Genomic DNA, 27,962 nt, shown 5'->3' with positions numbered 1-27,962 from the left:
GGTGCTTTGTACCCAGAGGGTGCTGAGTGCAAGTCTGTTGAGTCAGGAAATGCCCCTACTGCTAGTAAAGTTCATGGAACGGAAGAGCTCACACACTTTGAATGATCCACAGAAGCCCTAACCCGCAGATGCATGAGCTACTCCACCCGTCCCCGACCCCAAGGTTTCCAAGCCAAAGTGCTCCTCAGCCCTCCATGGCATCTGTCTGTCTGTCCCTAGTCCAGTCTGAAAAGTCCTGTGTCAGTGGAGGTTCCCAGGGATAACAGGAGGGGCTCCTAGCAGTGACGGCAGCTGGAGAACTCCAAGGTGAGGTTCGGAGAATCAACGGCTGCCTCAGCTACTGAAGCAGGGGACTAACCAGGCAGGAGAGAAAAGGCCTACAGGGTAATGGAGCTCGCCAGTCGGGCTCCAGCTGCTCAGCCTTCTTTCACTATGATTTGCGCCAGGACTTTGAGTGCAACTTAATTGAGGAAGGAGGGCTGCACATGTATCAGCGTAGCTCAGGACTCAGAGGTCACCAACAGAACAGCATGTTCCTGCCCAGAACCCCAAAGAGCCATGACTCTGGTAACACTGAGCTTGGCTGCTCAGCCCTGGCTAGAGCAAGAGCCTGCCAGTTCTTTTTCTGGAAGAAAGCTTTGCTTATTACACTTAGCATCCTATGCTGAAGCCAGAATACATGCCAGGAAGCAGGAACTAGAGGCAGCTAAGCTATTTATTAAGTCAGTAGAAAAACTGTACAGAATTGAGGTGCAAAAGGAGACAGGTCAACTCCATGGGGGAGAGCTCTAGTCCAGTCCAGTGCCAGAAGTATGGTCTGCATGTGTGTACGAGCACGTGAGCTACCTTGACGCCCCAGAGCATCTACTAAGTGTGCTGCCCCCGTGGGGGGCACTGGATTCTGAGCCCAGCAGCTGGGCCTGACGCTGAGCAGCTGAGCCCTAGAAGCGGCCCAGCACAGTGGCTAACAGGGCCATGCGTATGTACATGCCATTCTCGGCCTGGCGGAAGTAGGCCGCTCGGGGGTCCGAGTCCACCTCCACGCTGCAAGAGAAGGAGGAGAGTCACCACGAAGCCCGGGGTGGCCTATCCAGGACTCAGTGCCCTCCTCCCACAGCCAGCCCCCAGTGTATCAGTTCTGACATCATGTTACCTTATCTCATTGACGCGGGGCATTGGGTGCATCACCACCATCTTCTTCTTGGCCCGGGTCATGATGTGGGGAGTTAGGATGAACTGTCCAAAGCACTGTGAGACAGAGCGGGGCCCTGTCAGCACCTCAGGGCAGTGCTGGCTACGAGGCCACAGCCAGGGCTCTTCCCAGTCCTTTCCACACCCACACAATGTTACCACAACCAAGGGGCCCTGACCAAACTCCAGGGGCCCAGCCTTCCCAGCCTTGCCAGGATGCCTGGCAGCATCAGCACTGGTTTTCTCCTCAATCCTGGCACTCACAGCCTCATATTCCTGGGTAGAGCCAAAGCGCTCCTTCTGGATCCGTGTCATGTAGAGCACATCGGTGTCGGGCAGCGCCTCCTCAATGCTCTCAAACTCCTCCTGAAAGGGGAGGCCGAGGCAAGGTGAATGCAGTGCCAGGTTCTGCCTACCTGACCTATGCCCCCCATGGCCTCCCAGGGTCTCACCTGCTTGGTGCCACGGGAGGCCACAAAGGCCCACACCTTGGGTGGCATGCGCAGGCTGGGAGGCGCCACATAGCGCAGGCTGACACGGTACTGGGTGAGCAGGCAAGCCAGGGAATGCACCGTGCGTCCATGCTTCAGGTCCCCCACCATAGTGATCTAGGGGAGGAACTCAATCACCACGAGGACCCCCAGAGCGAGCACTCCCTTCCCATTTCAAAGCTTTCAGCCTCAGGACCAGGATGTAAGCCTCCTTGATGTGGCCTTCCCAGAATAAAGGAACTACGTCACAACTGCCTCCCTCACCAGACCTTCCCTGGGCAGGCCACTACCCTCACCGTCATGCCGTTGACAGTCCCAAGCTCCTCCCTGATGGTGAAGATGTCCAGCAGGGCCTGGGTGGGATGCTCTCCAACCCCATCCCCAGCATTGATCACTGGCCTCCGGCAGTGCTTGGCTGCCAGCTGTGAAAGCAGAATCAGGGAAGAAGAATCCTGTATTCTGCATCTCCCTGCCTCAGTCCCGCTCTCCCTGGGTCCCCTCACCCATCTGGCCCAACCTGACACTTGCAGTCACAGAATATGGAGCAACGGCCCTTGTGCCTCTGGGTCCCCAGGCACAGGTGCATAGGGAGGCCTCACCTCTACTGCTCCGGGTTGGGGGTGCCGGAGCACCACAACGTCAGCGTAGCAACTCATGGTCTGCACGGAGTCAGCCAGGGATTCACCCTTCTGGACAGAGGATGTGGCTTCTGAGAAGCTAAGCACAGCGCCCCCAAGCCGGGCCATGGCTGCCGCAAAGGAGCTGCTGGTCCTCGTGCTCACCTCATAGAACATGGAGGCCATCACCTTCCCCTGTGGGGAGAGCAAGATTCAATGTGTATGTGTGTGTTCATCTTAGAGAACACACAGGCTGCTGCTTGCCTCCTTCCCCAACTTACAGAAGAGGAGCACTGAGAGAATCCTTCCTCCCAAACCTCCCCATGACCTGAATTTCCACCATTTGTGTCACTCTAAGCTAAAGGCTCTGCTTCCAAAAAGCCATTGCTAAGTGTCTGAATGTGACACACATCCTCTGGGAGAAAAGGAAATGTCCTAGCTCTCTCCCATGAGTACATCAGCACAGACCAAGTGACCAGGTGAGGGGCTGATGCTCAGGGCTTCGCGAGTCAGCTATGTGCTGACAGGAGGCAGATGGGGAACACCTAGAGCAGCAGGCGTTTCCAGACAGAGAAAGCTGTTATAGTGGGAGATTCGGGCTCACACAAGGGGCTTATGGCAGGGGGAAGAGGCCCCTGACCACTGCACAGCCCTGCTGACAGGGGCCAGGATCCTCAGCCCACAGCCCTGATCCTGACCTTGAGGATGTCAAGGCTCCGCTCCTTCTGCACCATCATACGCAGCGTGTGCGCCACATTGAACAGGTGAGACATCTAAAAAAAATCCCAAGTCAGCTAAAAAGGCAGTGGCCTCCAGAGGTCCTAGTCCCAAGCTGCCAGGTCCTTAAAGCTCTGGATGTCCCGATCCTCCCTCCCCCAGGCACCTGATCCTTGGTGAACTGCTGGACGGACAGGATATGTTGGCCCACTAATGAGTGCAGCAGGGGTGAGGTCTGGGGGTGCAGCAGGCCAGGGGTCCCCAGGTTCTGGGGTGACGCCTGTCTAGGTACTGGTGGTGGAGGGTAGCAGGTGCCATCAAGGGTTCCCATCAGCTCTGCTGTGAGGGACGGGGCAGAAGAGGCTGGTCAGAGTGTTCCTCCCGCCCAGGCCAGATGAGAGGTCCCTGAGGTGAGTGTGTGTTCTGGGGAGTCTCTCACCTGGCTCAGCTGCCTTCCGAGATGCCTTTTCCTTTGGCTCCTCAGCTGCAAACAGGGCAACAGGACAGATATAAGCCTGTGGCTGGGGTCTGCAAAGAGCCTCCCGTCCCCCCGGACTCTGAATCACAGTGTCTGTGTTAAACTGACTCACACCACAGTAGCACTAGCAGGTTAGGGCAGGGCAGGAAGGACTAGCAGCTCTGGGGACACACATGTGATTTCCCACGGGGGCTATTGTGTGTGAGCAGTGGTCCCCTCCCTGGTGGCAAAAGGATTCTAGGGAAGGGGAACATCAACTGACCACCTAGATTTACCCCATGCTCTGCTGCCCCGGGGGATCCCAGCTCCTGCGTATAGGAATGCAGTTGCCCACAACAAAAAAGGGCCTCTGAGAAGGAGCTGTGGGATGCCTACCTTACGCTAGGCAGACTGATTTGGGCCAAGGTGGGTACTAGGATGAGGGAATGGCAGGAAGGACAGGATAAGTGGACAATGATTAGGTGCTGGGAGGGGAGGGCCTGGATCAGCTCCTAGGTCACTGAGTCTCCAATCCTGTCTATCGGGGACACTGGTGGGGGAGCCTGTCCCTACACATCCCTAAGTCCAGGTGGCCCACCCTATACATAATAGGACCTCTCTTTCTTACCTGGCAGACCTGGGTCCGAGGCTCGGTGGATTCGGGGTGGCAGGTGAAAGCGGCCATCAGGAAGCCCTGGGATGCCCCGGCGGGGTCTTTCAGGTGTCTGGAGAGAAAACATCAGTCTAGTGTAATGAAAACTACTGATCCAACCCTTTCTCAAATTCAATCCGCCATGAAAAGCCAACCTGCCCGCTACCCACATGGATTCCACTCTCTACCACCTCTCCTGAGCACTATGCTCTCCTTAACAGGGACAGACACCCTGCCTTCTAGAGATGTATGCTGGCTCCATGACAGGCCCCCAGAGATATGTCTGGCTGGGTTAATGGGTTTGTGTTTCCCATAGGTAGCCTCCTAAACTGAGAGTTAACTGTTTCACAGTAGACAGAAATAGGTGGTGGGGCAAGTAAAGAGCCTTCTGCCCTGAATCCACCAATGAAAATGCTTATGTCGTTAACCCCACCCCTGGCTGCAACTCCCAACACTCCATCCCAGCCTGAGCATTGTGCCTACCGTGGTGACCTCACTGCTGGCAGGGGTTGAGGGTGTGAGTTGGGGAACAGCGCCCTGAGGCCACTTGCGTACATCCTGTCCATAGCCTGGAGGCACCAGAACCTACAGACAGAAGGTAGGGGCAGGGAGAAATGAGGAGAGAGCCTGACTGGGATGGAAGGAATGGAAACCAGCAAGGAGACAAATTGCCCTAGGGGAATATGCCCACCCACATATAGGGCAGCTGGAGGGGGTAGTGGGGAGCACAGATGTGCTGGGACAAAAATGACACAACTGGGACTGGGCACAGTCCACACACATACCTGCCCATCAATATAGGCGACCTCTCCTCGTAGGACCACACGTCGAACAGTGCCCTTCAGCTTCTGCCCCTCAAAGGGAGTCCAGTGGGCCTTGGAGAAGGGCATGTGGCTGGGGACTGTCCATTCATGCTCCAGATCCACCTGCCCAGAGTGGTGAGTTATGCTAGGAAAAGCCCACCTCATGGAAGAAACCCAAGGGCTGGAGAGTCCCCCACCATTTTGGGCCCACATCCCATCATCCCCACACCTCCACATAGGTGTCCTCTTGTGGGGGCAGGTGAAAGATCCGCCGAGGATTGTGGTGCATTCGCTGTAGCAGGTCATCCAGACTGAGCCGGCCCTCACTCACAGCCGTCAGCAGCAATGGCAGCATGGTCTCCAGCCCGGGGAAGCCAGGGGGAGGCCTAGGCCCACATTTCTCCTCCAAGGTGTGGGGGGCTAGGAGAAAGAGCATTACCCTCAGCAGCAATCACCTCCACATCTGGGAAGTCACACCACCACCAGGGCTGCCGCCTCACTCCCAGCACTAATTTTTTCTGGGAATGGGAAAATAGGGAAACAGGGACTACTGCCATCTTTTGGAGTCCAGACTCTTTACCCATATTCTTTTGTTTACAGTTTTACTTAATTGCTCACTCTTCAATGGACATTTATCAAGCACCTATCACAGACCAGGCACTGTATTAGAAGCTGGGGTACTACACAGATCAAGTCCCAGTCTTCATGGAGCCAGAGTCCTGGCCCAGATCCCCTGAGCTGGGGAACGGGCCCTGCTGGGTAGAGGAGGGCCCTCTCACCATGGTCTGAGGCAAAACAGTCGATGACAGCCATGTTCTCCCACAGGGCCTCCACGTCCTGGCGAGATCCAAGCTCAGGCCGGACGTCGCCCTTCCCAGGCCCAAGGCGCTCGAGGTCGTCACGGCTTAGGAACAGATGGTGGGGGGCCACCTCACAGGTCACTGGCAGCCCCCGGGCCTTTGCGGCTTTAATTAGGAGGATCTGGGGGGAGAGCAGGGAGATCTAGAGGAGGCCTGATCTTGCCCTACAAAATCCCCACAGCCAACATCCCTTCTTGAAGTTACGGGGTAGACAAGCTAAGGGTTCTGGCTCCTTAGAGCCTTTACTGCCCCCAAGACCTCCCCTGACCTCCAGGTGTTACTGGGAAAGCAAACGTAGCATTGGGACCTCTGGTGTATCTCACCTCCTCCTTCCGTGCCACGTGACAGATGTGCACTGAGCGCTGGGTCAGCTGAGCCACCATGAGGACAGCAGCCAAACTCTGCCGCTCTGCGTGGGCCACAATGGGAAGATGGGAAGGCCAAGTCTCGAAGTGCTGGAGGGCAGAATAAATTTTCCAGGAGTGCTCAGAGCCTTTGATTCTCCATGCCTGTCAGAGCCCAGAGCATTCACAGAGCTCTCTGGGCTCCTCACTGCTGTTGGCTCACTCTCTGGGGCCCTCCAGCCAGCAGGGATTGTCTGGCTGCCTGCTCCCACATGCCCACTCCCTACCTCCATCCACTGGTCCATGCTGTCCAGCCGCAGCTCAGAGAAGGTCTCGTTGAGGTAGAGCTTCAGCCCTGCAGCAGACCCAGCCACAGTACCCAGGGTCCCTGCATTTTCTGATGAGGCTCCGAGGAATAAGGCAAAGTCACAGCGGGCACCAGCCTCTGCTAGCTGGAGAGAATACATGAGATAGGGCCCAGTGGCATCCATGCCAGCCTAGCACCAGTGGCCTAGGCTCCTGGGGAGGGGCAGAGGGAGCAGAGCTCAGGGAGGCAGGGGAGGCTAGTGGGTCACCATGAAACAGGAGTGCAAGAGCTCACCTTCTGGGCCAGGGCCAGAGCAGGGGCATCAATGATGGGGGGCCGGGTATTAGGCATGGCACACACCATGGTGACGCCCCCAGCCAGGGCAGCAGCTGTGCCTGAGGCAAAGTCCTCCTTGTGTGTTCCACCTGGTTCCCGAAGGTGCACGTGGACATCAATCAATCCTGGGACAATACAGAGGTGGTAAGATCAAAGGAAGATTCAGAGACATGAAGGGCAGCAAGGAGGTGAGCTGGGGTGGCAAGAAAACACAGGTGAGAGGTGGCAAGGTTCCTCAGTCAAGGGCACTGTGGATTGAGGAATAAAAGAACTCAGAGTGACAAAGCTGCTGGGGCCTCCACACTCTATGCAGTCCAGGCAGGGAGTGGACCCCTCAGCCATTTTCCACCACACTGGGTCTCTATGACTGCTGTTACCAGTGGCCAGAGCCAGGTTCTCCCGAGTTCTACTTACCAGGTAGCCGCACAAGCTTTTGGGAGGTCATGCAGTCAACATGCACCTTCATAGGAGGGACTGGCCCGATCTGGCCCAGGGCCTGCAGATGGAAACCATGGTCAGCTCTGATTGAAGGGCATCCTTGGAGTTGTAGGTGGCGACTGGGTTTCCCATAAACCAGGATCCTACCTCTCTACACTCACCTTTTCTCTCTGCAGCCATAAAGTTTGATTATTAGCATGGCCACTTCACAATGAGATTTCCCAATCCCGTGACACACTTGCTTCTCCCTCCTCCCCCATTAGCACTGGCTGTCTCTCTCCCTGCACTCAGGTCTCAGATACCTCCACAAACAGTTTGGTGCATTTAATATCAATGATGAGGGGCACAGAAAAATCAGCGGCCAGACGTCGGGTACGGTAGCCCTTGGTGACGAAAGAAGACAGACGGCGGCCCCCAGCTCCACGCATGGACAGGTTAATCACAAGCTCAAAGTGATTCTCAGCCAGCTGCTCCAAAATGCTTCGCTGTGGTGGGCACTCACCATCGACTGCCTCCTCAAAGTGCCAGTCCACAGCTGTTACCTGTGGCCCAGAGACAAGGTTGGGGCTAACCTGAGGGGTCAGGAAGGCCAGCCTGAAGGGAGGGAAGGTGGCCTGGGAGCCCATGAGAAGACTGAGTACCCCCTGGACCAGGGCTGCCTCTATTTGCTAGTGACAGAGTCTATTTCTTGACAGGGGAGACATCTAAACTTGGTTACCAAGGACTCTGTGCAGTATGAGCCCCCACACACATACATAGAGATAAAAATTCTGGAAGAAAATATATCAGAATGTTAAGAGTAGTAGAGAGGTTTTAGGGCTTTTTTTCTCTCCGCTTTTCTGCTATTCTCTCTCTGCATGGGATATACATGATTTGTACAATAACAACAAAAGCAGGGGAAGAGGGAAAACATTCTTTGGCTCTTTCAAACCCTCGAAGGCAGGCAGTGTGGGGTACGTTGTGGAGTCCCTGTACCTTGACGCCATGCTCAGTGTAGAAGTCAGCAGTGCCCAGACTGGCATAGAGGCTGTAGCCCAGGCTCTCCAGCAGTCGCACAGTTGGGAGCAGCTCACTTTTGTTCTGAACCAAGCAGAAGATGAGGTTGTATTGCCCCAGGCTTCCACTTCAAGGTCAGGGCATCTGCCCCCATCTCTCTGGGTGCCCCCCTCCAGATTCTATACCTTATAGCTGCCAATGGTCAGCAAGATGTTCTTCTTGGGGATCTTAAAGCCAGTGCTTAGCATGGCCTTGAGGTAGGCCTCACAACGGCTTTCCCCAAAGCCGGCCACTTCCCCGGTGCTGGTCATCTCCACACCCAGCACCACGTCAGCACCCGCCAGGCGGGAGAAGGAGAACTGGGGCACCTGAGGGAGCAGGATGGGAGAGAGGCCAAGGCGTGAGGGGCCCATTTCTGCGCAGTGGGAGAGGAGCCACAGCCCCCTCTCCTTGTCCCATCCAAACAGGTGAGCCTGCCCTGCTGCTGCTCTACGTGTGCCCTACACCCACCAGCTAGTGCTTCCCAACACACCCGGGCCTTAGGACACTTCCTCAACAGTATGCAAATCAAACACCCCACCCGTCCTTCAAGGCCTCATTCAAGTGCCACCTCTTCTCTCAAGCCTTCCCAGGGCACCCTTTTTGGAAGTGGTGTCTGCTGTCTGTAAACTCCTTTAGCGTTTTGTTTATATCTCTACTATGTAGGTTTATTACAGACCGTTCTATAAACAAGCTGTTTTTGGAAGCAACTTCTCTTGCCCCCCATTACAAGAGTGAAAGCTTCTAAGGGACAGGAGCCATCTTGTTACCTATGGCCTAGCAATGCCCTGCCCTCAGTAGGTGTCTGGTCTACACACCGACCGACGATTTGTGAGGTGAAGGAGCTCTCTCCCACTCTGTCCCCCTGCTGCTGACTGCAAACCTCAGGGTTTCGATCCTCTTTACCTTGACCCCCACGACTCCAGAGCCAGTCATGAGCCCCACAGGTTCCACTTCTTCCCCCATGATGACCCGCGTGGCTAAGGCTACTAGGTCTACACCTAGTGTCTTGGAGACGAAGGGAAAGGAGCGAGAGACACGCACGTTGCATTCAATAACTTTCAGCTGGTCGTCCTGGGGTAGAGAAGAATTGGTCAGGCCTTCCGCAGGCTGGGCTTGCTGCCACTACCCCACTGACCTCAGCTCTTCCCCTCACTCACTATTCTGTGGGTAATCAACCAGGTACTAAAGCCTGAGGACACTGCAGGCCCTGGCCATCACCCATCCCTCCAGCCTTCCTGCCTACTTTCATGAGGGCAGGAGACAGTGCAGGGCTCCCTGGCACTGGGGCTGGCACACAACTAGGAGGCGCTGTGGTCCTTTAGTCCCTTCCTTTAGCCCCCTCTTCCTACCTTGGCAATGAGCTGCAGATTGAAGGGTCCCGTGACCTGCAGTTCCTGGCCCACGGCATGCACGATGGCTTGGATCCGCTCCAGGGTCTTGGCAGTAATGTCCTGTGGTGGGGTCACTAGTGTGGCATCCCCTGAATGCACGCCTGCATTCTCCACATGCTCAGAGATGGCGATGGCCACCACCACACCGTCACAGGCCACAGCATCCACGTCAATCTCCTGGGGGGCATTGCAATGTGGTATAGGGCAAGGGCCAATTTCTTCTCCCACTTGCCCCAGGATGCTCCCTTCCTTTAAGAGCTTTAGCACACCCATCCTTCCCAGCGCACTGTGCCTATGAATTTTTGTAGGACCAGAGAGAGGGTTCTCATTAAGGGCTGGGAGCCTGCCCTCAGAGACTTGTCTGTAGCCTACCTTGGCCTCCTGAATGAACTTGGAGATGACCACAGGGTGCTCCTTGGAGACAGCTGCTGCACTGCTCAGGAAGCGCTCCAGGTCCCCATCAGTGTAGGCCACATTCATAGCAGCACCACTCAGCACATAGGAGGGGCGCACCACGCAGGGGTACCCCACGGTCTGGCAGAACTGGCGAGCAGACTGAGGGTGCAGGGAGCTTAGCTAGATTAGTCACACTAACCCATGACATCCTCCAGCCTCCCACAAGGCCCCAGCCCACCTCTAGGTCACTGAGCTCTCTCCACTGAGGCTGGCTGATACCAATGGTATCAAGGAGCCGTGAGAACTTGAAACGGTTCTCAGCGGAGTCAATGGCTTCAGGGGAGGTGCCTAGCACCCGGCACTGCTGCCGATGCAAAGCCATGGCCATGTTGTTGGGCAGCTGCCCACCCATGGAGAGGATCACGCCTTCAGGGTTCTCCAGCTCATAGATGTCCATCACTACCTACAGTGCAGGAGGAGAAACAAGTGGTGGTGACAAATGGGGTCAGGACCTCAACCTTCTGGCTCACTGCTCCTCACCCTCCACCCACATCCCTTCACATCCCACAACTTCCAAAGAATCTTAGGTCAGCCAGCTACTCCCAATTGATCCTGGCCACTCAGGCCGAGGGGCAGCCTTCATCCCTCTCACCTCAAAAGAGATCTCATCAAAGTAGAGTCGGTCACACATGTCATAGTCAGTGCTAACTGTCTCTGGGTTGTAGTTCACCATGATGGTCTTATACCCCATCTGCAATGGGGGGGGGGGGGGGGGGAGTCTGATATCAGCAATCAGGTGAGAGGAAGAGATGGAGAAACTAAGCCAAAGCTCCTACTTTAGAGAGCACCACCTCAGCTTCCTGAAACAGCTGTACAGCTCGCCCGGCTTGGAAAGGAAGTAGGGCCAGCACTGTAGGTATTGGAGAAGTAGGTACAAAGTGCTGGAAAGGAGACACATGCCTTGTGTGGGGCACAAGACAGGCTAAGGGGACCCTTGCCCCCATCCCAAAACCCTACAATAGATGCAGAGAGTAGCAATTAACAGAAAGTGCCAGGATGAAGTATGGGTGGAAGGCAACCTCTGGAGCTAAACAGAACAGCAAAGAAAACAGTGTGAAAGAGTAGCTCTTGTACCTTTCGGAGCTGCTGGATGCAGCCCACAGCACACCAGTCGAACTCGACGCTAGAGCCAATCCGGTAAACGCCAGAGCCAAGGACCAGGACATGAGGTGTTCGAAAGGTAAGGTCATGGGTGGTACTCCAGTATGTCAGGTATAAGTAATTTGTCTGGGCTGGCCACTCAGCTGCAACTGTGTCAATCTGTTTCACCGCTGGGCAGATCCCCAGCTCCTGACGCAGCTTGCGAACAGCCAGCTCTGTGCTAAAGGAAAAAGGACAGGAACATAGGCCCTGGGAGTGGGTGACGGACTGAGTAGGGAAGGAAGATCCCAGGGCAGGGGCCACAGAGGAAACACCTAGGGATGAAGGTCCAAGGCCTTCAAAGCTCCCCACTCTCCCTCCTTTCCAAGGGCCCCTCACTGGTACAAAGTCTGGCTGCTCTGTTTCTCAGCCCGAGGCCCTTGCTGCCATCTCTCACCTGAGAACCGCAAGGGCAATCTGCTTGTCTGAGAAGCCAAGGCGCTTGGCCTGGTGCAGCAGGTGCGCAGGCAAAGGCTGTCCGCGGTGCCGCTCCAGCAGCTGGGCATGTGCGATGATCCCCTTCATTCGGTGCAGGAACCAGCGATCGATGCGTGTGAGCTCATACAGGCGCTCCACAGAGTAGCCAGCCCACAGAGCGGCCGCCACCACAAAGATCCGCTTATCTGTTGGAGTTTCTAACTCCTAATGGGGAGAGGGCAGACAGATGGATACAAAGAATTGTGCAGAGGCAGATGACAAAATGTTAAGCAAAATGTTCCCAATCTACTGTCAGCAGCTCAAAAAGACTGAAAGCATGACTGTCATCACCTCTGAAAAGGAAACTGAAGACCAGAGCAGAGGCCCTGCAATTGCAAAAACCTGGACATCGATCCTGGCTCTGCCTCTTACTGCCTGTGTGGCTTTGAGCAAGTTCCACAACCTCTCTAAGCCTCAGTTTCCTCATCTGAAAAAAACAAGCCTAATACATCCTCATATAATAAATGAAATGAACTACACAAAATTCTCAGCAAAGTGAAAACACAGCAAATGTCCAATAATGACTGCTACTACTATTACTGGTAACAGGCTCATGGGCTGGGACAAAGAGCAGCAGGGTCCATTTTAGGGGTGTTGCTGGGGGAGGAGGGGTGCACTTACCATATCGCTGACCGGCTTTACTGTGTGATCAAAGCCCACACAGTTCTCATCCACCATGCGCAGAGCCTTCTGGAAGGCCTCCTCAAATGAACGCCCAATGCCCATGACTTCACCTGGAAACATAGACTATAAAGACTGAGGGCCTGTTGGTAGAGGGGAGCTGCCCAGATGTCTATGGTTTATAGTCAAACCTCTGGGAGGTTCTCAAGTCCAGTCCCATGGTGGTGGGATTTATGGTGTTTCATTATTGAAAAATCTTAAATTTTCAGCTCTTCCCCCTATAACTTTCATGTTTTATTAGTGAATATGGAATTCAAATGCTTAAAATGGGCCCTGGCTGGTGTGGCTCATTGGGCATCATCCCATGCACCAAAAAGGTTGCTGGTTTGATTCCTGATCAGGGCACATGCCTGGGTTTGTGGGCTAGATCCCCAGTAGGGGGTATGCAGAAGGCAGCCGATAGATGTTTCTCTCCCTCTCCCTTCCTCTCTAAAAATTAATTTAAAAATCTTAAAGTGCCTAAAATGGGCAGGTGTATATTGGAATGTTATAATTTATCACAGTGGCCCAACCGTTATTGGTTATCTAGGTATTTGGTTTTCTTTATTCATATTGTGAAGACCATCTGGAATCTGACTTATCCTTTAAAACTTTAAAAAAGTATGGATCAGCCCTAGCCGGTTTGGCTCAGTGGTTAGAGCATTGGCCCATGGACCGAAGGGTCCCAGGTTCGATTCTGGCCAAGGGCATCTACCTCGGTTGCAGGCTCAGCCCCCAGTAGGGGCACGTGCAGGAGGCAACCAATCGATCTCACTCTCACGTCAATGTTTCTCTCTCCCCCACCCTTCCACTCTCTCTGAAAAGCAATGGAAATATATCCTCAGTGAGGATTAAAAAAAAAAGTCTGGATCATAGGAAAATGATCCCACTACTCACTGAATTTACCCAGAGCTAATCACATTTGTAATTATCACTTCAGAGTATTTCTTCCTGGACTTTTTTCGCATGTATGTTTTAAACATGATCATAGTGCACATACAATTTCCATCTGCTTTTTTCCTCATCACAAGCATGTTCTCACATTGCTCTGTGACCTTATTACCACCAGTTTAATTCCTGCATAATTTACCACAATTTTTAAAAAATTTTTTTTTAATTACTGATTTCAGAGGAAAGGAGAGGGAGAGAGAGAAACATCATGGGAATCGAACCACGATCTCTTGGTTCATGGGTCGCTGATCAACCACTGAGCCACACCAGCTGGGTGATTTACCACAGTTTAACTGCTTGCTTACTGAAGGACATTTAGCTTTGATGTGCATATCGCTCTAAGTGAGGCTGTGATTTTTTTGTGCTTTCTTTTAACTAATTTTTTTATTGATTGATTTGGGAGAGAGAAACATGGACTTGTCCCACTTATTTATGCAATCATTGGTATACACTTGTACGTGCCCTGACTGGGATCAAACCCGCAACCCTGGTGCATGGGGACGATGCTCTAACCAACTGAGCTACCCGGACAGGGCTGTTTACTGTGTTCTGGGTTAGCTCCTTCAGATAAATTTCCAGAAGTATAGCGGCAACAGGTAAGACACATTTTCTGGGTCTTGATAAGTATTAATTGCTTTATAGAAGTTTGTACTTTATAATACAAAGTGTAAGTTTAACTAACCTTCTAAGAAGTGTGTATAATCACTTAAAACAATTTCTGATAATAAGCAAAAATATTACCTCATTTCACTAATTTCTATTTATTTATTTACTTATTTAAATCCTCACTCGAGGACATGCTTTTATTGCTTTGAGAGAGAGGGGAAGAGAGAGACACACTGATGTGAGAGAAAAACATCTATCGGTTGCGTCCTGTCCATGCCTCAGCTGGAGCTCAAACTCGCAAACTTCTTGGTGTGTGGGACGATGCTCTAACAGCCACTTGGCCAGGGCTAGATTTGATTTCTGTTTATTAATAGAAGGGAGCTTCCCTCTTTCCCCACCCGTTTGCTTACTGATTTCCTCTTCTGTAAATTTTGTTCATGTCCTCTGAAAATTTACCCCACTGTCTTCAAGTATTTACAAACTGTATTTTTTATTTATGATCCTAATATTTGTTTCTTTAAAAAAACAAAGAAACATCAAGATACTAACAGTAGTGTTATGGAAGTAGATTATGAGTGATTTTAATTCATTTGTAATGTGGTTATATTATAAAAGTTTTTATTTTGGATAAAAAAAAAACACCAACACTCATACCTGCATACCTAGAAAAATTCTGGAATCATATATATGCCCAAATTAATCTTTGTGTGACAAGTGATTAATTATTCTTTGGTTAAAATTTCTCAATGATAGATGTATCTTACTTGTATAATAAGTTACAAAAAGCTACCAAAGATCACATTCCAAGAATACTTGAATAGATGTAAAACACTGGAATGTCTCATCTAGGAATCAGTCTTCGTCCTATTTTCAATCCACTTCTTTTAGCCACAATTTAATTATGGCTTCGTTCCCATGTTTATTATAATTTTCATATAACAAATTCATCTCCAGAAGGAACAACTTGGCAGTCTGGTAAGATTTCTAAAAATTCTGAAATAATATCTGAGCTCAGACTTTGTTTAAAGGCTACTATTGCTCTTAATGGAAATTTGAGCACAACGAAATGCTCTTATCCTTAGCTGGTGGCACTTTGGTTCGTGCACATGCTTGTTTGTCTAAGGACACTATAAGGAAGCATATTAACTCAATTCCAGCATACTCTACCCCTGGTCGGAGGCTGACCGCTACACCCATTCACTTCACTACTAAATTTCCTTGTTTTTATGAAAAAAGACTCTGAAATCCTGCTTGATCTTATACATTGTGCTAGAAAAAAAATTTTTTTTAATCTCATTGAATGACCATGGCAAAAAGTGCCCAGAGAAGGAGATGCGCTGAGGATGGCTACCACTGTGCTGACTTGGATTTCAAGAGTTCAGAGAAAAACAGCAGTAATTGCCCCAAGCAACAGAATTTAAACTAGCACAGTCACTACCATTAACAGCCTAAAGGCCACTGGCAAAATGCCATGAAATGCTGTGGGTGGTGTTTCACGGAACTGGCCTCACAGTATAAGAGAACAACACTTTCCTTTCATGGGCACCTCAGTTACTCAATGGTAAAAAAGAGATGAGCTGCTCTGATGGCTACCACCCAATCCCAGAGACCCTGACATGCCATCTGGGAGTGGAGGTGGCATATGTATTCTGACATAGATTTCCAGATGCCTTTGATCCCCACTCCTACTGAGAACTACTATCTTAGTTTGAAATGTCCCTATTAGCTCTGAGAAACTATTCCCAAGAAGCTGCTAATATAGACTCTGAAAGGTCATGCCAAGGAACTAACTCTATGACATTCTGTATTTGTGAGACAGGTAGGACCCCGTGGGGTGGTCTGGGGAGGGGTCTCGGGATGTCTCTCACCAACGCTCTTCATGCAGCTTCCAATCTTTGTGCTGACGCGGAGGAATTTGCTGAGGTCCCAGCGAGGGATCTTCACCACACAGTAATCCAGGCTGGGTTCAAAGGCTGCTGTTCCCCCAGTCACTGAGTTCCTGGGAGCCATCGGGTGGGGCACCAGAAGAACAGAGTGGGAGATATAAAGGTTGAGCTTCCAGGTAGCTCTCTCCATCCCCATACATCCAAGCTAATGTCCTTTTCACATTCCCTGTCCATAAGTTTTCTTTACCTCCCTGATCTCTCCCCGCCCTTGTACCTGAGCTCAGGCAGAGGGATGCCCAAAGCCAGCTTGGCTGCCACATAGGCCAGAGGATAGCCTGTGGCCTTACTGGCCAGAGCAGAGCTGCGAGAGAGCCTGGCATTCACTTCGATGATGTAATACTACAAAGAGAGAGAAAAGAAAAAGTCACCAGGTGCCCGGCCAGGCGTGGCTCAGTGGTTGAGCGTTGACCTAGGATCAAGGCGATCAGGGTTGCGGGCTCGATCAATGACTCTCTCATCATTGATGTTTCTCTCTCTCTCCCTCTCCTTTCCTCTCTCTAAAATCAATAAAGATATATTTAAAGAAAAGAAAAGAAAAAGTCACCAGGTAACTGGCCTAGAAGGCCCACCTAGGCGAGATCTCAGAAAGGTAAGAAAATAAAGCCCTTCCCAAAGGGAATGTAGCAAAAGTCCCCTCAGGGTCTGTAGGGTCAAAGGCCTCTTGGCCTTGAGACCTCAAAATTATGGAAGGAGGTCCAACAGCTAGAATATCAGCTCTAGGACCTAGAGTCTCACCTGCTCAGACTCAGGGTTCAAGGCATACTGCACATTGCACTCCCCAACAATTCCAAGGTGCTGGGTCACCTTGATGGCCGTCTGCCGCAGCAGCTGGTACTCCCTGTCATTCAGCGTCTGACTCGGAGCCACCACTATGGACTCACCAGTGTGAATGCCCAGTGGGTCCAAGTTCTCCATGTTACACACCTGTGAAGGGAAGGTCCCATGGTGGTCACTGCCAAGGGGGCCAGGAAAGACAGGAGGCTGTATCCATCCTGGGTCTGAGGGACACTGAACCCTCAAAGATACAGCCCTGGCCTCTGCTCTTACAAGAGCTCAGACTGCCTGACACTGCTCCCACCCTGACTCCATCACTCACCGTGACACAGTTGCCGTAGGCGTCTCTCACCACCTCATACTCAATCTCCTTCCATCCCTTCAGGGACTTGTCTACCAGGACTTGGCTGGTATGGGCAAAAGCTGGGGCCACGAGAGCAGAGAGCTCCTCCCTGTTAGAGGCAAAGCCAGAGCCCAGGCCGCCCAGGGCAAAGGCTGCACGTACCAGCACAGGGTACCCCAGTCGCTCAGCAGCTGCCTGGGCCTGCAAGAAGCAGAAGAGGTGAATAAACAGGTTGGGCCTTGACTGCTTGCACAGAGGGTTCCTGGGTACAGAGAAAATAAAGTGTAAAGAAAATGACACCGTTCTACTTCCCTCTACCACCTCTCAAACCTGTTCAAGAGAACTTGCTGCCTCACTGGGGGCCACGTATTCTCCAATCTCTGCCATCCTGGAGGCAAAAGCGCGCCGGTCCTCAGTCAGCTCAATGGTCTCTACGGGTGTGCCCAGGACCCGGACCCCATACCGGGCTAGCACCCCAGCCTTGGTCAGCTCCACACCACAGTTCAGAGCTGTCTGGCCCCCAAAAGTCAGTAATATGCCATCTGGGCGCTCATTACGAATCACCTGTGGAAGGAGAGGGAGGAATGACAGGCATTAAGACCTTGGGGTTAGGAAATGGATCAAAGATGTTTAGAAACCCAGCATGACCACCGGATCCCCCTGCCCACACAGGTCCTCCTCCTCAGTCCAGCCTTACCCCAGTGACACCTACCTGGGTTACGTAGTGAGGCGTTATGGGAAGAAAATAGACCTTGTCAGCCAGCCCCTGGGAGGTCTGCACTGTGGCAATGTTGGGGTTAATCAGCAATGTCTGGATGTTTTCCTCCTTCAGGGCCTTGATCGCCTAGGGAGAAAAATGGCATGTCAGCCTCCATTGCAGAAGCAAGACTGTAAACAGTCTCAGGCGGGCACTTCTCTTCCTCTCCTCCCTGTATTCTTAGTCCCTAACAACCAACTTCTACTCCTCAGGACCTCACCCATCCGCACAGTCCCCAGACCTCCTCCATTTCCTCCCACAACCAATGCTGAGGCCTCAGCCTTTCTCTTCAACAAGCGTGCTCATTCCTAAGGCTCACACACCCGGAGGGGCAGGATGGCCATGATTTACCTGAGAACCTGAGTAGTCAAACTCTCCAGCTTGGCCAATGGAGAGGCCCCCCGAGCCCAGGATCAGAACCTTCCGTAACGGTGGAAGCCCAGCACCTGGGCTGGGAGTCCCAGGCAGACAGAGGCACTCAGTCAGCCGCTGTCGAACTGTGAAAACAAAGAAAAGTCAGACTGTTAGCTGAATGAGACCTGACAGAAATCATCTGGATTAACCCCCCTCACTTTACAGAAGAGTCCAGAATGTGTCATGCCTCTAATGAGTGGCAGAGTCAGAACCAGAACCCAGGACTCATGAGTCAGGAGCAGCTTTCAGTAGGAGTATAAATAAATCATCTCAGTTTTGTTGCCTTCCCACCCTACCTCAACTTCCCAAACGTCTATCAGTTTCCTGGGGTATGTCCATCCTAGAGCTAGCCCTGTTCTGGGTTCCACATCCCAGTTCCTCTCAGCTGCTTACCTGTCTGGCCCCCAGGGTTTCCAGCTGTGACCTCTTTCACAGTTTCCAGAAAGATATCAAAAAGAAGCTCCATATCTGAAGGACCAGCTTGGTGCTCTGGGTGAAACTGGACACTGTTGAGGAAATTGGGTCACAAAACCTGTCATCATCACTGGCCTGGGCACTGGCAGCCTCAGAGGTGGGAAGTGGAATAGATAACTGGGGCCTGCTATGATTCTTTACTTTTTGATCTTCCAGTCCCAGGGGGCTTCAAAGCTGTACACATTCGGTCACTCTGCCAGAATCACCCAAGCTCACCTGAAGAAGGGCAGGCTGTCATGTACAATGCCTTCATTGGAATGATCATTGGCGTTGGTGAAGAGAGGAAGCCAGCCTGCCGGCAGTGAGTCTGTCTCCACAGCAAACCCATGATTCTGGGATGTCAGAAAGCAGCGCCCAGAGCCCACCAGCAAGCATGGCTGGTTATGGCCTCGGTTCCCATATCTGGAGATGGAAGCATGCTGAGCCACAGGCCCCTTTCACCCTCCTTCCCCACTGGACCAAACCCAACTCATACTGATCTCAGGACTCAATAGCTCCCGCTCTGTTTCAACTCTAATGAACACCAACTCTATGCCCCTTCCCAAGACTCCCCACCCCTCATGTCAGTAGTGCAGGCCCTTCCTCTTCCCATAAGTCCCACCTCATCTTATAAGTCTTGGCCCCAATGGCTAAGGCCAATAGCTGGTGTCCCAGGCAGATCCCGAAGACAGGCCGGGGATTAGGTTGGGATAAGACACGGCTCACTGCAGATATCACATTGGGATAGGAGGCAGGATCACCAGGGCCATTACTCAGGAAGAGACCCTCATATTCTGAAACCAGCAAAAAAGATAACATCAAAACCAGTATTCAACTAGAGACACACTTGCAGCCCTTACCATTAGGGCAAAAGGCCTTATCTTCATTGTCTTCCCTGCAACTCATGTTGACTTTTAGCAATTAGACCAAGGGAGAGACCTTCCACCCATGCTGTTTTGTCTGTGGTCCTATAGAGACCCCAGCTACTCACCCTGGCTGTCCAATGCATGGTCCCAGGGTACCACAGTGACCTCCGCCCCACGCTGGCACAAGCACCGGATCTGATTATACTTGAGGCCACAGTCCAAAGCAAGGATCCGAGGGGTACCCCCCACATTGAATACCCGTGGAGCCTGAGAAATAAAAGGCAACGGTTGGTGGCTGTGATCAGTGGGTACAGATATGCGCACACCAACCCCCTAACTTTGAGGCCTCTTCTGATTCTCCCTTAAGTGCTCTCCCCAGTTATGGACAGACTGTAACTACTGTGCTATAGCTTGCAACACTCTCCCACTCTACCTCTGTACCTTAATGGAGACCTCCGGCACCAGAGGGCGGGCATTGGGGTCCAAGAATGGCAGGGCTGAAGGATCTGTCCCATCCTGGACCAGCTTTCCCAGCAGAGACCCTTGCTCTCGCAACTTCTTAGTCAGCTCCCGAGTGTCCACTCCTGTCAAAGCAGCACATGCTGAGAGATCACACTCCCCCTACTCAGTCGTGCATGAGGTTAAGGCTTCCAGAAGAACTTCCATCCCAGAGCCCTGAGTCACACACAGCTGTTCCATGGGCATCAAAATCCTAAGCCATCCTGATGAAAATACACTACACCATCAAGTATTCTTGCCAAAAATATCAGATCTGAATTATACCATGATTCCAGATCTATTTGTTTACAGAAAATGATATCAAGATTTATCTGTTTACAAAAAAAGAACATGCTAAATGACACTATAGGAATGTAATCAACAAAATGCAGACTGTGGGATACTCCAAAGAAAAACTGACCTGTTATTATCAAATAGGTTACAAAGCCCATAGACTAAAAAGATATAGCCAAAAGCAATGTATGGATCTTGTTCAGATCTAGATTCAAATAAACAAATCACACAAACAAAAAAATTTGGTAACTGGGAACATTTTAAACTTTGCCTGGATATTTGATATTAAGGAATTATTGTTAATTTTTGAAATTTTTGATGTTATCGTGTCATGTTTTAAAAGGATTATTTTTTCATAGATATTTAACTATTTATGGATGAAATCATACAATGTCTGAGATTTGCTTCAAAACAATCTGGGGGTTACAGTACTGGTGATAAAATAAGTTTAGCCCTGAGTTGGTGGCTATACAAGCTGGGGTTCATTATATACTATTCTCTCCTTTTGTATGTTGGAACTTTTCCATCTGAGCAAGAGCTCAAGTTCCTTGCCCCAGACCCCAATCTAAACCTTCAAATCAGATTCCTTCTATCACCTTGGACTCCAGTCCCAATAGTGCTCAGAGATCTCTTGATTCTTTCCACCCAAGCACCTGTGCTCTGCCCAAACACATTTGTGCTTGCACCATACCTTGCAGGCCAGGTATGCCATGCTGCTGCAGCCACTCGTGCAGGGTGCAGATGGAACTCCAGTGGCTGGGCGTGGGGCAGCACTCACCTACCACCAGACCTGCCACATGGATCCCCGAGGATTCAAACCACTGTTGATGGAAGGAAGAGATCATGAGGAGCTCAGGGCCATACACCTTCCTATGTCATCTCTTCCCCTTGTATGGCATGAACCCTGTACTTCAGCCACACTGAGTGACCTGTCATTCCTTAAACACACCAAGCATCTCATGCTTTTGCCCTTTATCAACAGTGCTGCCCCCCATATGAAATACTGAACACATGGGCCCAAGGTGCCTGATTAATAATTGAAAATGACATTTTCCTTTTTCCTTCCTTTTCCTTTATCCAAAACTGAGATCACAAATCCCCTCTTCTGTGAAGCTACCCCCACTCGCCCACTGCAGCTTGTGCCTCCTCCTTAGAGCTCACCTAAGCTCACTTCATTTCCACTGTTCTTGCTATTTACATGGTAATATGAATGTGTTTGTGTCTTCTTCACAGAACTGTGAACTCCTCAAGAGCAAGGTGACTAATACATGGTAGCAGCCAATAAACATTTACTGAGTGCTGGGGGAAGAACAGAGAGCATGAAAAAAGACAAGGTCCCTATCAGTCACAACATTAATTTGTTACTTAGGGAGCATGAAAATTAACAAGGTAACACGTAAATAAACAAGATGGTAATTACAGAGTGTGATAAAAACAGTGTGAAACAGGTAGACGCACAGTATCTTACTAAATAAAAATAAAGGTTCAGGGAATAATACTACACATGATTATACCCTCCTCCTTCATAGGGAATTATATTTTTAAAAAGATAACACAAATTTGTTATCCAACGTATAAGCACTTAGTAACTAAACAGGTCATTTATGAGGGAGGGAGTAACATATTCAAATTACATCTGCTTAATGAAAGATTTAAAGAAAGATAGATATTGAGATTGTTATTTAGGGATTTGAAGGATAGTTTGGCAGAACCCTGTGTCCAGGAAGACTAGTCTACACATGAACAAGTGTGTTCATAACACATGTGCCACAAAAGCATCTGTGGTGATCTGGTGGCTCTAGGAGACCTTACCCTGATTCTGTCAGGGCCTCAATTTTGCAGGTTTATAAAATCAATTTTGTCTGTGTTTACAGTTGACAAAGCTGAAGACTGACATGTTAAGCAATATACCGCATTATAAACCACAATGCAGTGTATTAATAGGTTTGTGATGAGGAATGGTTCTGTCGAGAAATAACAAGTATGTCCCTTACCTATAGTTCCCTTTCCCAAGTGGAAGGCAAATTAAGAATTAAGGCTCAGTAAGCCTAAATCACAACAAAACAAATTTGAGAAATACTGCAACTAGGCTATGGTGACTTCTATTAACTTGTTCATTTTTTTATTACTTGAACTCTCAGAGGGCAACTTAATATACAAATTCCAGAGGAGGAGGAATAGGGGAACCTCACTGTGGGAAGAAGCTGAATTTTCTTATCTAGATGTAAGAACTCTACTGAAAAGTGGTAGAAAATGAGGCAAGGTAAGGAAAGTAGGTTTAGAAAGTGATAATCAACTTCATTGGTTTGGTAGCTGAACTGGGACCCACTGTCACTGGAAAGGGTGTGACCCTAGTTTATAGTCTCTTTCCCACTAACCTATTTACTCTGAAAGCATTGCTCCCATCATCACAGGACTCTACTGCTAAAAAATCTTCACTGGTTCCCTATTTTGGTTGTGTGTTTTTTTTCATTTCACTGGTTCCTTACCAAAGCCCAGATTCTGGCTTGGCCTCCAGCACTGCGCTTCTCAAGGTACTTAAGCCCTGCATAGTACTTGTTTTATCACTTCGGTATGTATCTTTGTTCTCTCCAGGATGCCTAGAAGAATGTCAATGTCTTCACTTCACTAAGTTAATAATTACTGATTTGAAAAGGAATTCAGAGAAAGCATTGGATGTGGCTACCTTGCTGAGACCGAACTCATCCACTTCATCTGGGGGGATGCCATAGTTGCCGATCAAAGGATATGTCAGCACTAAGATCTGTGCTTTGTAGGAAGGGTCTGTGAGGGCCTCGGGGTAGCCGACCATACCGGTTTGAAACACTGCAAGAGAGAGGCAGGGCTGGGGCTCAGGCCGGGCCTGCTTCGGAACACTGCCCCACTCGATGGGAATGCCCCAGTGGAGGCTGCCTCGACTGTGAGATGAAAGGGGCTAAGCTGGGGACTTAGGCGGGGTGTAGAAGCGGGGGTGCAGGCGGGAAAATGGCGGGGTCTGGACAGGGCAGGCTGGGCACAGAAGGGCAGCAAAGAGTGGGATGAGGTCGGCAGCCGGACCAGGCTTGCTTACCCACTTCTCCGGCAGTCGACACAGCGGCCCCAAAGGGCTGGCCCCGCAGAACCAACCCATCCTCCAACACCAGGGTCGCCATGGGAACGGAGCTTAGAGACGTGGGCAAACTGAGACGCTGGAAGCACAGCAAGTTTCCACCTGTGCTGGAACCACGTGAGGACTGCGAGCCCGGAGTCGGTACACGTGGCTAGCGGCGCGGATGCCCGGAGCAAGTGCGCGGCGGAAAGCGCCGAAGCCCCAGGAGTGCCGGGAGGCTGCGGACTGCGGCGGCGCGGAAAGCGGACGGCGTGAGGGGCGGGGCCGGCACGTAAGAGCCGGGGCGGGGGGAGGGGCGGGGCGAAGTTGGAGGCTCCTTCCTACGCAGCGCAAAGCCCGGAGAAGCCTGTGAAAGAAAGATGCCTTCTCCACCCCAACCAAGAAACACACAAAGCCGGACACCTTCCCCTAAAAAAAAAAAAAAAAAAAGTTTATTATCGTTAACAGCACAAATGGGAACAGGTACAGGTCCACTCCCGGACTGGAATGTGCCACTCCAGTGTTGTACAAGGTTCCATCTTCCTTCCATCCATGGCTTTATCCTTGAGGAGGATCCTCTGGCCAGCCTATCTAGGAAGCAAATCTCCCTGGCTCGGCTACAATAGACTGAGATGATCTTCAGGTCAGTAGGAAGACCTATGGAGTTCATGAAGCTTTCCGGCGTTGGGTTCCCCACAGCAGGATGGAGATGGATAATGTGGTGGATCCCAGAATCCCAAAGAACATAAGTAGCGAGAATGATCCCTGTGAATAAAAGATTTTTAAAAACTCATACAGCGTTACACCAAGGGCTACATCCTAACACCCAGTTCTTTCCTAGCATACCGTATATCCCCTCACCCAGGGCAATTTTTCAGCGTTTCCTTCACTAGGTAACTTGAATCAGCTGCTGGTCTTATGGCTCTACTTTCTGAGAGGTATTTGCTCTATGCATTTCTCTTATCGCTCAATAGAAGAACTAATTCCTCACCTGACGCATACACTTGTAGCCATGGAAGCCATCAGCACAAACACACTGCAAAAGACCTGGACCATCAGGCACACAAGATCCATTCTCAGGACATATTTCTGGGAGTCAGAGAGAAACACAGAACATCACTGGATCTCATTAAGTATGTTTCTCAAATATCTGCTTCAGTTTAGATTATCTCAATTATTTCTGTGTCAAAGGAGAAGAAAGATAACAGATAATCAGAACATAACCTTTTCTTTCCAAGGGGTTAGAGCCTCAGAAACCTGAACAAAAGTCATGTAAGCAATTTTACCATCTTTGTGATCTAACGGGGAGAATACAAAGGAGGAAAGGCAGTTTCCAAAAGGATGGAGGTGAGACAGCATACCTGTGTCCGCACTGCTATTGCAAAGGTTCCTTTGCCCTTGACAGATTTGGTTGTTTGTATAAAAGGTGACAGTATTCCAGGCATTAATACCTCCAGGACAGCTGACATCTTGTGGTAGTATCCTGAACACAACACAAGCAGTCTTAGTATGCAACCCAAAGTTACTGAGCTCACAGCACTGCCCCTCTTTGATTCTTTCCCTAACCCCATACCCTTACAGAGTCTGGAGCTGGATAAAGCCATGAAAGGTGTTGGCCAAGTCATCCTTTAGGGGGTTTGCTTGCAGGTCTCTGAAAAGCAGACACTGTTAGCACCGTGCTTCAGGAAAACACCCTACTTACATCCACATATCTTCCTTAACTGGCATTCCAGTTCTCATTCTGAGTGGTCCAAGATATGACATTAGTATTCAAACATTTTTTTAGGAGCCCATTCTCAAAGACTTTCCCATCAACGCTTCATCATAGTCACTTTTTGTTAGGGAGGATGACAAACCACTTACATGATGATAGCAGTATGAGCTTGAAGAAAGTTTGGACCAAGGTCCTTCAGAGAACAATTCTGGAGATCCAGCCTGAGGAAATAAGGTAATCAGTATAACTATGTGTCTCTCTCTATCCAGTGTAGACTAATACAACTCTTTTCCTGCTAAATATTAGTTGAACACAGCTGTGTTCAGGGCCATGCACTAGATGCTGTAGATGTTTTAATTCTGCACTGTCCAAGTCAGTCACCACTAGCTAGCTACATGTAGCTACCTAAATTAATTTAAATTAAAAAAATTAAGTCCTTCATTTGTACTACCCGCATTTCAAGTGTTCAGTTAACCACTAACATGTAGTTAACAGCTACTGTATTGGAGAGTATAAATATGGAACATTTCTATCATGGCAGAAAGTTCTTTGCATCTGTGCATATATTGGAAGAAATTTGTTTCTTGTCTAGATTAATGAATCTCACATTATGATTCTCAGGTCCACAAAGGACCTTCAAATGGAAAAAAATTCAAATCACAGAAATGGAAGTTTTTTCTGAGTGCATTTTCTACCACAGATTGGATGTAAACTAGTGGATATTAAGGACCATGCCACATTATTTTCTTCAGTATCTATTGCTGTCTGTTCCTTTATTCTACAAGTATTTACTGAGTGCCTACTAACTGCAAAAATCTGGAGTATAAAAAAACCCCTCAGTATCTTAGCTTTCAAATGGCTTACAATGTTGTAGGGGAACAAGACCAAAAATAAAAACATTAAATATGAAAGAAATCACAGGACAATATATAAATAAATTTGAGTAGTACAGACACTAAGGTTAGTGGAAGTAAAAAAATATTGTGGTATTTAGTAGTAGGGAGAAATCACAAAAGATATTGGAATTAAAGAACAGATAGTCTTAATTTGGTGGAGGAAGGCAATTTCAGGTAAGGAGAGAAGCCTGAACAAAAACCAAATAAAGAAACAAAGGTACAGTGCTTTTGAAGGGTTTCAGTGGACAATTAATTGGAAATCTAATTTTAAAGCCAGAGAATGGTAATGAAAAAAATTTGGTTTTCAGAAAATTTAACACAGAAGAATTTAGGTAGATTAGGGAAAGAGGAGAATGGAAGCAAGACATGATATTTTGAGTTTGAAGTGAGAGTGCACTCAAGAGGGAATGTTAGTAGGAAGCCAGAAGCACCTGCTTGGAGAGAGGTCAAAGGATACTAAAAGAGATCTAATTTGGGGGACACCTACATGGTGGCTACAGTTGAAGCTATAAGAATTAGGTGAATTCTCAAGGGTATAAAGGGAGAAAATGCAGGTACTAACCTGCACAAGGGGACAGGTAGAGGAATTTGCCCCAAAGACAAACATGAATTAATCAGAAAGGGGGGGGGAGGACCGTATTAGCATAGTGTCTTGGAGGCTAAGGGGGTCATTTCATGGAGACACAGTAAATAACCCAAAGCCTTGATAATAAACAAAAACCAAAGCCATAAAAGCCTTTAAAATAAAACAGGCAAAAATTAAGACTTGTATGTAGTTTAAACCAGGAAGAACCGCAGGATTGTCTACTTAGCCAAAAATGCTATAACAGATTTAAAAGTATGAAAATCATGGTTGAAATGCCTCCAAAATAGGCACAAATATTTATCTCAAAAGCCAATCAGGCAAGCCTTGATGAATCTGGGTTGGGGACTCTTTTCCACTATCCAGGGATGTCTTCTCCTCCCTCACCCCAGGATGGTGCCCTTCTGATTCAGGCAGCAGCGGGAGTACAACATTAGCTCTGGCGTCTGCTTACAATAAAGGGCCACTTCTGACAAATTTCGCACACGCCCTGGGCACTGGATGCATATCTGCAGAAGAGAGAAAACGATTAGGACTCCAGAAAATAAAGCCAAGAAAAGAACAAACAGTAATCAAAAGTTAACTGCCAGCACACCTCTCCAGAACTAGGGAAGTGTCCTACCTTTATCCGGTTTGACTAGGAGATGCCTTTCTTCCCAAGCGCCAAATCAGCGCACCAGAGACTTTCTGCACCAGACTACACCCAGAGAAGGCTCTCATCTTTGAGGATCACTATCCGAACATATGTATTATATCCTCACCAGTGACTTCTCAATCTGACAGCCCCGGTCTGGCCGAGTGTAAAAGGATTACAGGTACACAAATAACTCAGCAAGCATTACAGACAATCCTGCCACCGCACGATATAAGGCACTCGTGCGTGGAGAGCCTGAAGAGCCAAAGGGCTCATCTGTAGAAGGAACTTAAAAGTTACTGAAAGATTAAGGTGCGAGGAGGTCAAAGATCAAAGGCTCTTTGGATGTCAGCAGGGCAACGGTTCTGGGAAATCTGCGCAGAGTGAGGAATCTTGAGCGCCAGCCCGCTGGGCTTCGGCTGGTAAGGCCTCAAGGGCAAAACCAGGGAAGCCGACCGGCTGGGGAGAGCTGAGGGCGGCTGAGCGCGACACACAAGCTGGCCCAGCACCTCTGCTTCAGTCCGACCTCTAACTTGCTTCTGTACCTCGGGTAACGCCAGAGCCCTTTCCACGCCCAGAGCGAGGAGAAGGGCCGCAGCCCACGGTAGCGGGATCCGAGGCCTGCCAGGACCGCGAGAGGACATTTTTTGGCTTTCCGAGTCCTTCTCAGCAGATCGCGAGATTTGGCGCGTGGCTCCGCCCCCAGGGGGCGTGGACTAGTAGTGCGGCCAGTTGGCCGCGCAGGGTGCTGGGGGTGGCTGCTGCTCGTG

General features: G+C 49.9%; 2 protein-coding genes across 6 annotated transcripts; both read right to left on the bottom strand.

The window, feature by feature from the left end:
* Positions 1–697: 697 nt before the first annotated feature.
* On the bottom strand, positions 698–23,602 carry CAD (carbamoyl-phosphate synthetase 2, aspartate transcarbamylase, and dihydroorotase). 2 transcript variants are annotated; one of them, XM_016209545.2, is made up of 44 exons: positions 23,348–23,602; positions 22,964–23,103; positions 20,969–21,098; positions 19,927–20,069; positions 19,611–19,752; positions 19,242–19,413; positions 18,857–19,042; positions 18,560–18,672; positions 18,104–18,249; positions 17,708–17,839; positions 17,326–17,559; positions 16,975–17,196; positions 16,614–16,802; positions 16,093–16,217; positions 15,801–15,931; positions 12,337–12,449; positions 11,636–11,880; positions 11,173–11,419; positions 10,691–10,789; positions 10,277–10,501; positions 10,015–10,197; positions 9,601–9,819; positions 9,155–9,322; positions 8,395–8,577; positions 8,189–8,293; positions 7,516–7,755; positions 7,190–7,271; positions 6,734–6,900; positions 6,420–6,584; positions 6,112–6,243; positions 5,708–5,909; positions 5,158–5,348; positions 4,911–5,051; positions 4,609–4,710; positions 4,102–4,198; positions 3,456–3,500; positions 3,183–3,355; positions 2,998–3,072; positions 2,282–2,494; positions 1,979–2,104; positions 1,644–1,799; positions 1,456–1,557; positions 1,154–1,248; positions 698–1,044 (listed from the first exon to the last, which is right to left on the bottom strand). In XM_016209545.2, exons 1-44 carry the CDS (start codon positions 23,427–23,429, stop codon positions 942–944), a joined length of 6,681 nt encoding a protein of 2,226 aa, XP_016065031.1. In that variant the 5' UTR covers positions 23,430–23,602; the 3' UTR covers positions 698–941. The 2 variants fall into 2 exon arrangements, with proteins under 2 accessions (XP_016065031.1, XP_016065037.1); XM_016209551.2 differs by having other exon boundaries at positions 3,183–3,352.
* A 198-nt stretch (positions 23,603–23,800) lies between these two features.
* ATRAID (all-trans retinoic acid induced differentiation factor) lies at positions 23,801–27,866 on the bottom strand. Of its 4 annotated transcripts, none has more exons than XM_016209517.2 (7): positions 27,738–27,866; positions 26,946–27,067; positions 25,229–25,300; positions 24,945–25,016; positions 24,727–24,848; positions 24,357–24,454; positions 23,801–24,130 (listed from the first exon to the last, which is right to left on the bottom strand). In XM_016209517.2, exons 1-7 carry the CDS (start codon positions 27,834–27,836, stop codon positions 24,032–24,034), a joined length of 684 nt encoding a protein of 227 aa, XP_016065003.1. In that variant the 5' UTR covers positions 27,837–27,866; the 3' UTR covers positions 23,801–24,031. The 4 variants fall into 4 exon arrangements, with proteins under 4 accessions (XP_016065003.1, XP_016065018.1, XP_016065010.1 ...); XM_016209532.2 differs by lacking the exon at positions 27,738–27,866 and adding an exon at positions 27,181–27,731; XM_016209524.2 differs by lacking the exon at positions 24,945–25,016 and having other exon boundaries at positions 27,738–27,860.
* Between the last annotated feature and the right edge of the window lie 96 nt (positions 27,867–27,962).

Source organism: Miniopterus natalensis, chromosome 13 (genome assembly GCF_054644295.1).
Source record: "Miniopterus natalensis isolate mMinNat1 chromosome 13, mMinNat1.hap1, whole genome shotgun sequence".
Classification (NCBI taxonomy): Eukaryota; Metazoa; Chordata; class Mammalia; order Chiroptera; family Miniopteridae; genus Miniopterus; species Miniopterus natalensis.
Note: the sequence above shows the minus strand (reverse complement) of the source record. Positions and strands in the feature narration are given on the sequence as shown.

Excerpts from the sequence above, each read along its gene's own strand:
- ATRAID (XM_016209517.2), bottom strand. The coding sequence starts at position 27,836 with ATGTCCTCTCGCGGTCCTGGCAGGCCTCGGATCCCGCTACCGTGGGCT. Across the intron at positions 25,301-26,945 it reads CAGAAGGGCACCATCCTGGG|GCTGGATCTCCAGAATTGTT; the intron begins GTGAGGGAGGAG and ends TTATTTCCTCAG. Across the intron at positions 24,455-24,726 it reads CAATAGCAGTGCGGACACAG|AAATATGTCCTGAGAATGGA; the intron begins GTATGCTGTCTC and ends TCTGACTCCCAG.
- CAD (XM_016209545.2), bottom strand. The coding sequence starts at position 23,429 with ATGGCGACCCTGGTGTTGGAGGATGGGTTGGTTCTGCGGGGCCAGCCC. Across the intron at positions 19,043-19,241 it reads GCCAAGACTTATAAGATGAG|ATATGGGAACCGAGGCCATA; the intron begins GTGGGACTTATG and ends TTCCATCTCCAG. Across the intron at positions 6,585-6,733 it reads CTCTGGCCCTGGCCCAGAAG|CTAGCAGAGGCTGGTGCCCG; the intron begins GTGAGCTCTTGC and ends TATTCTCTCCAG.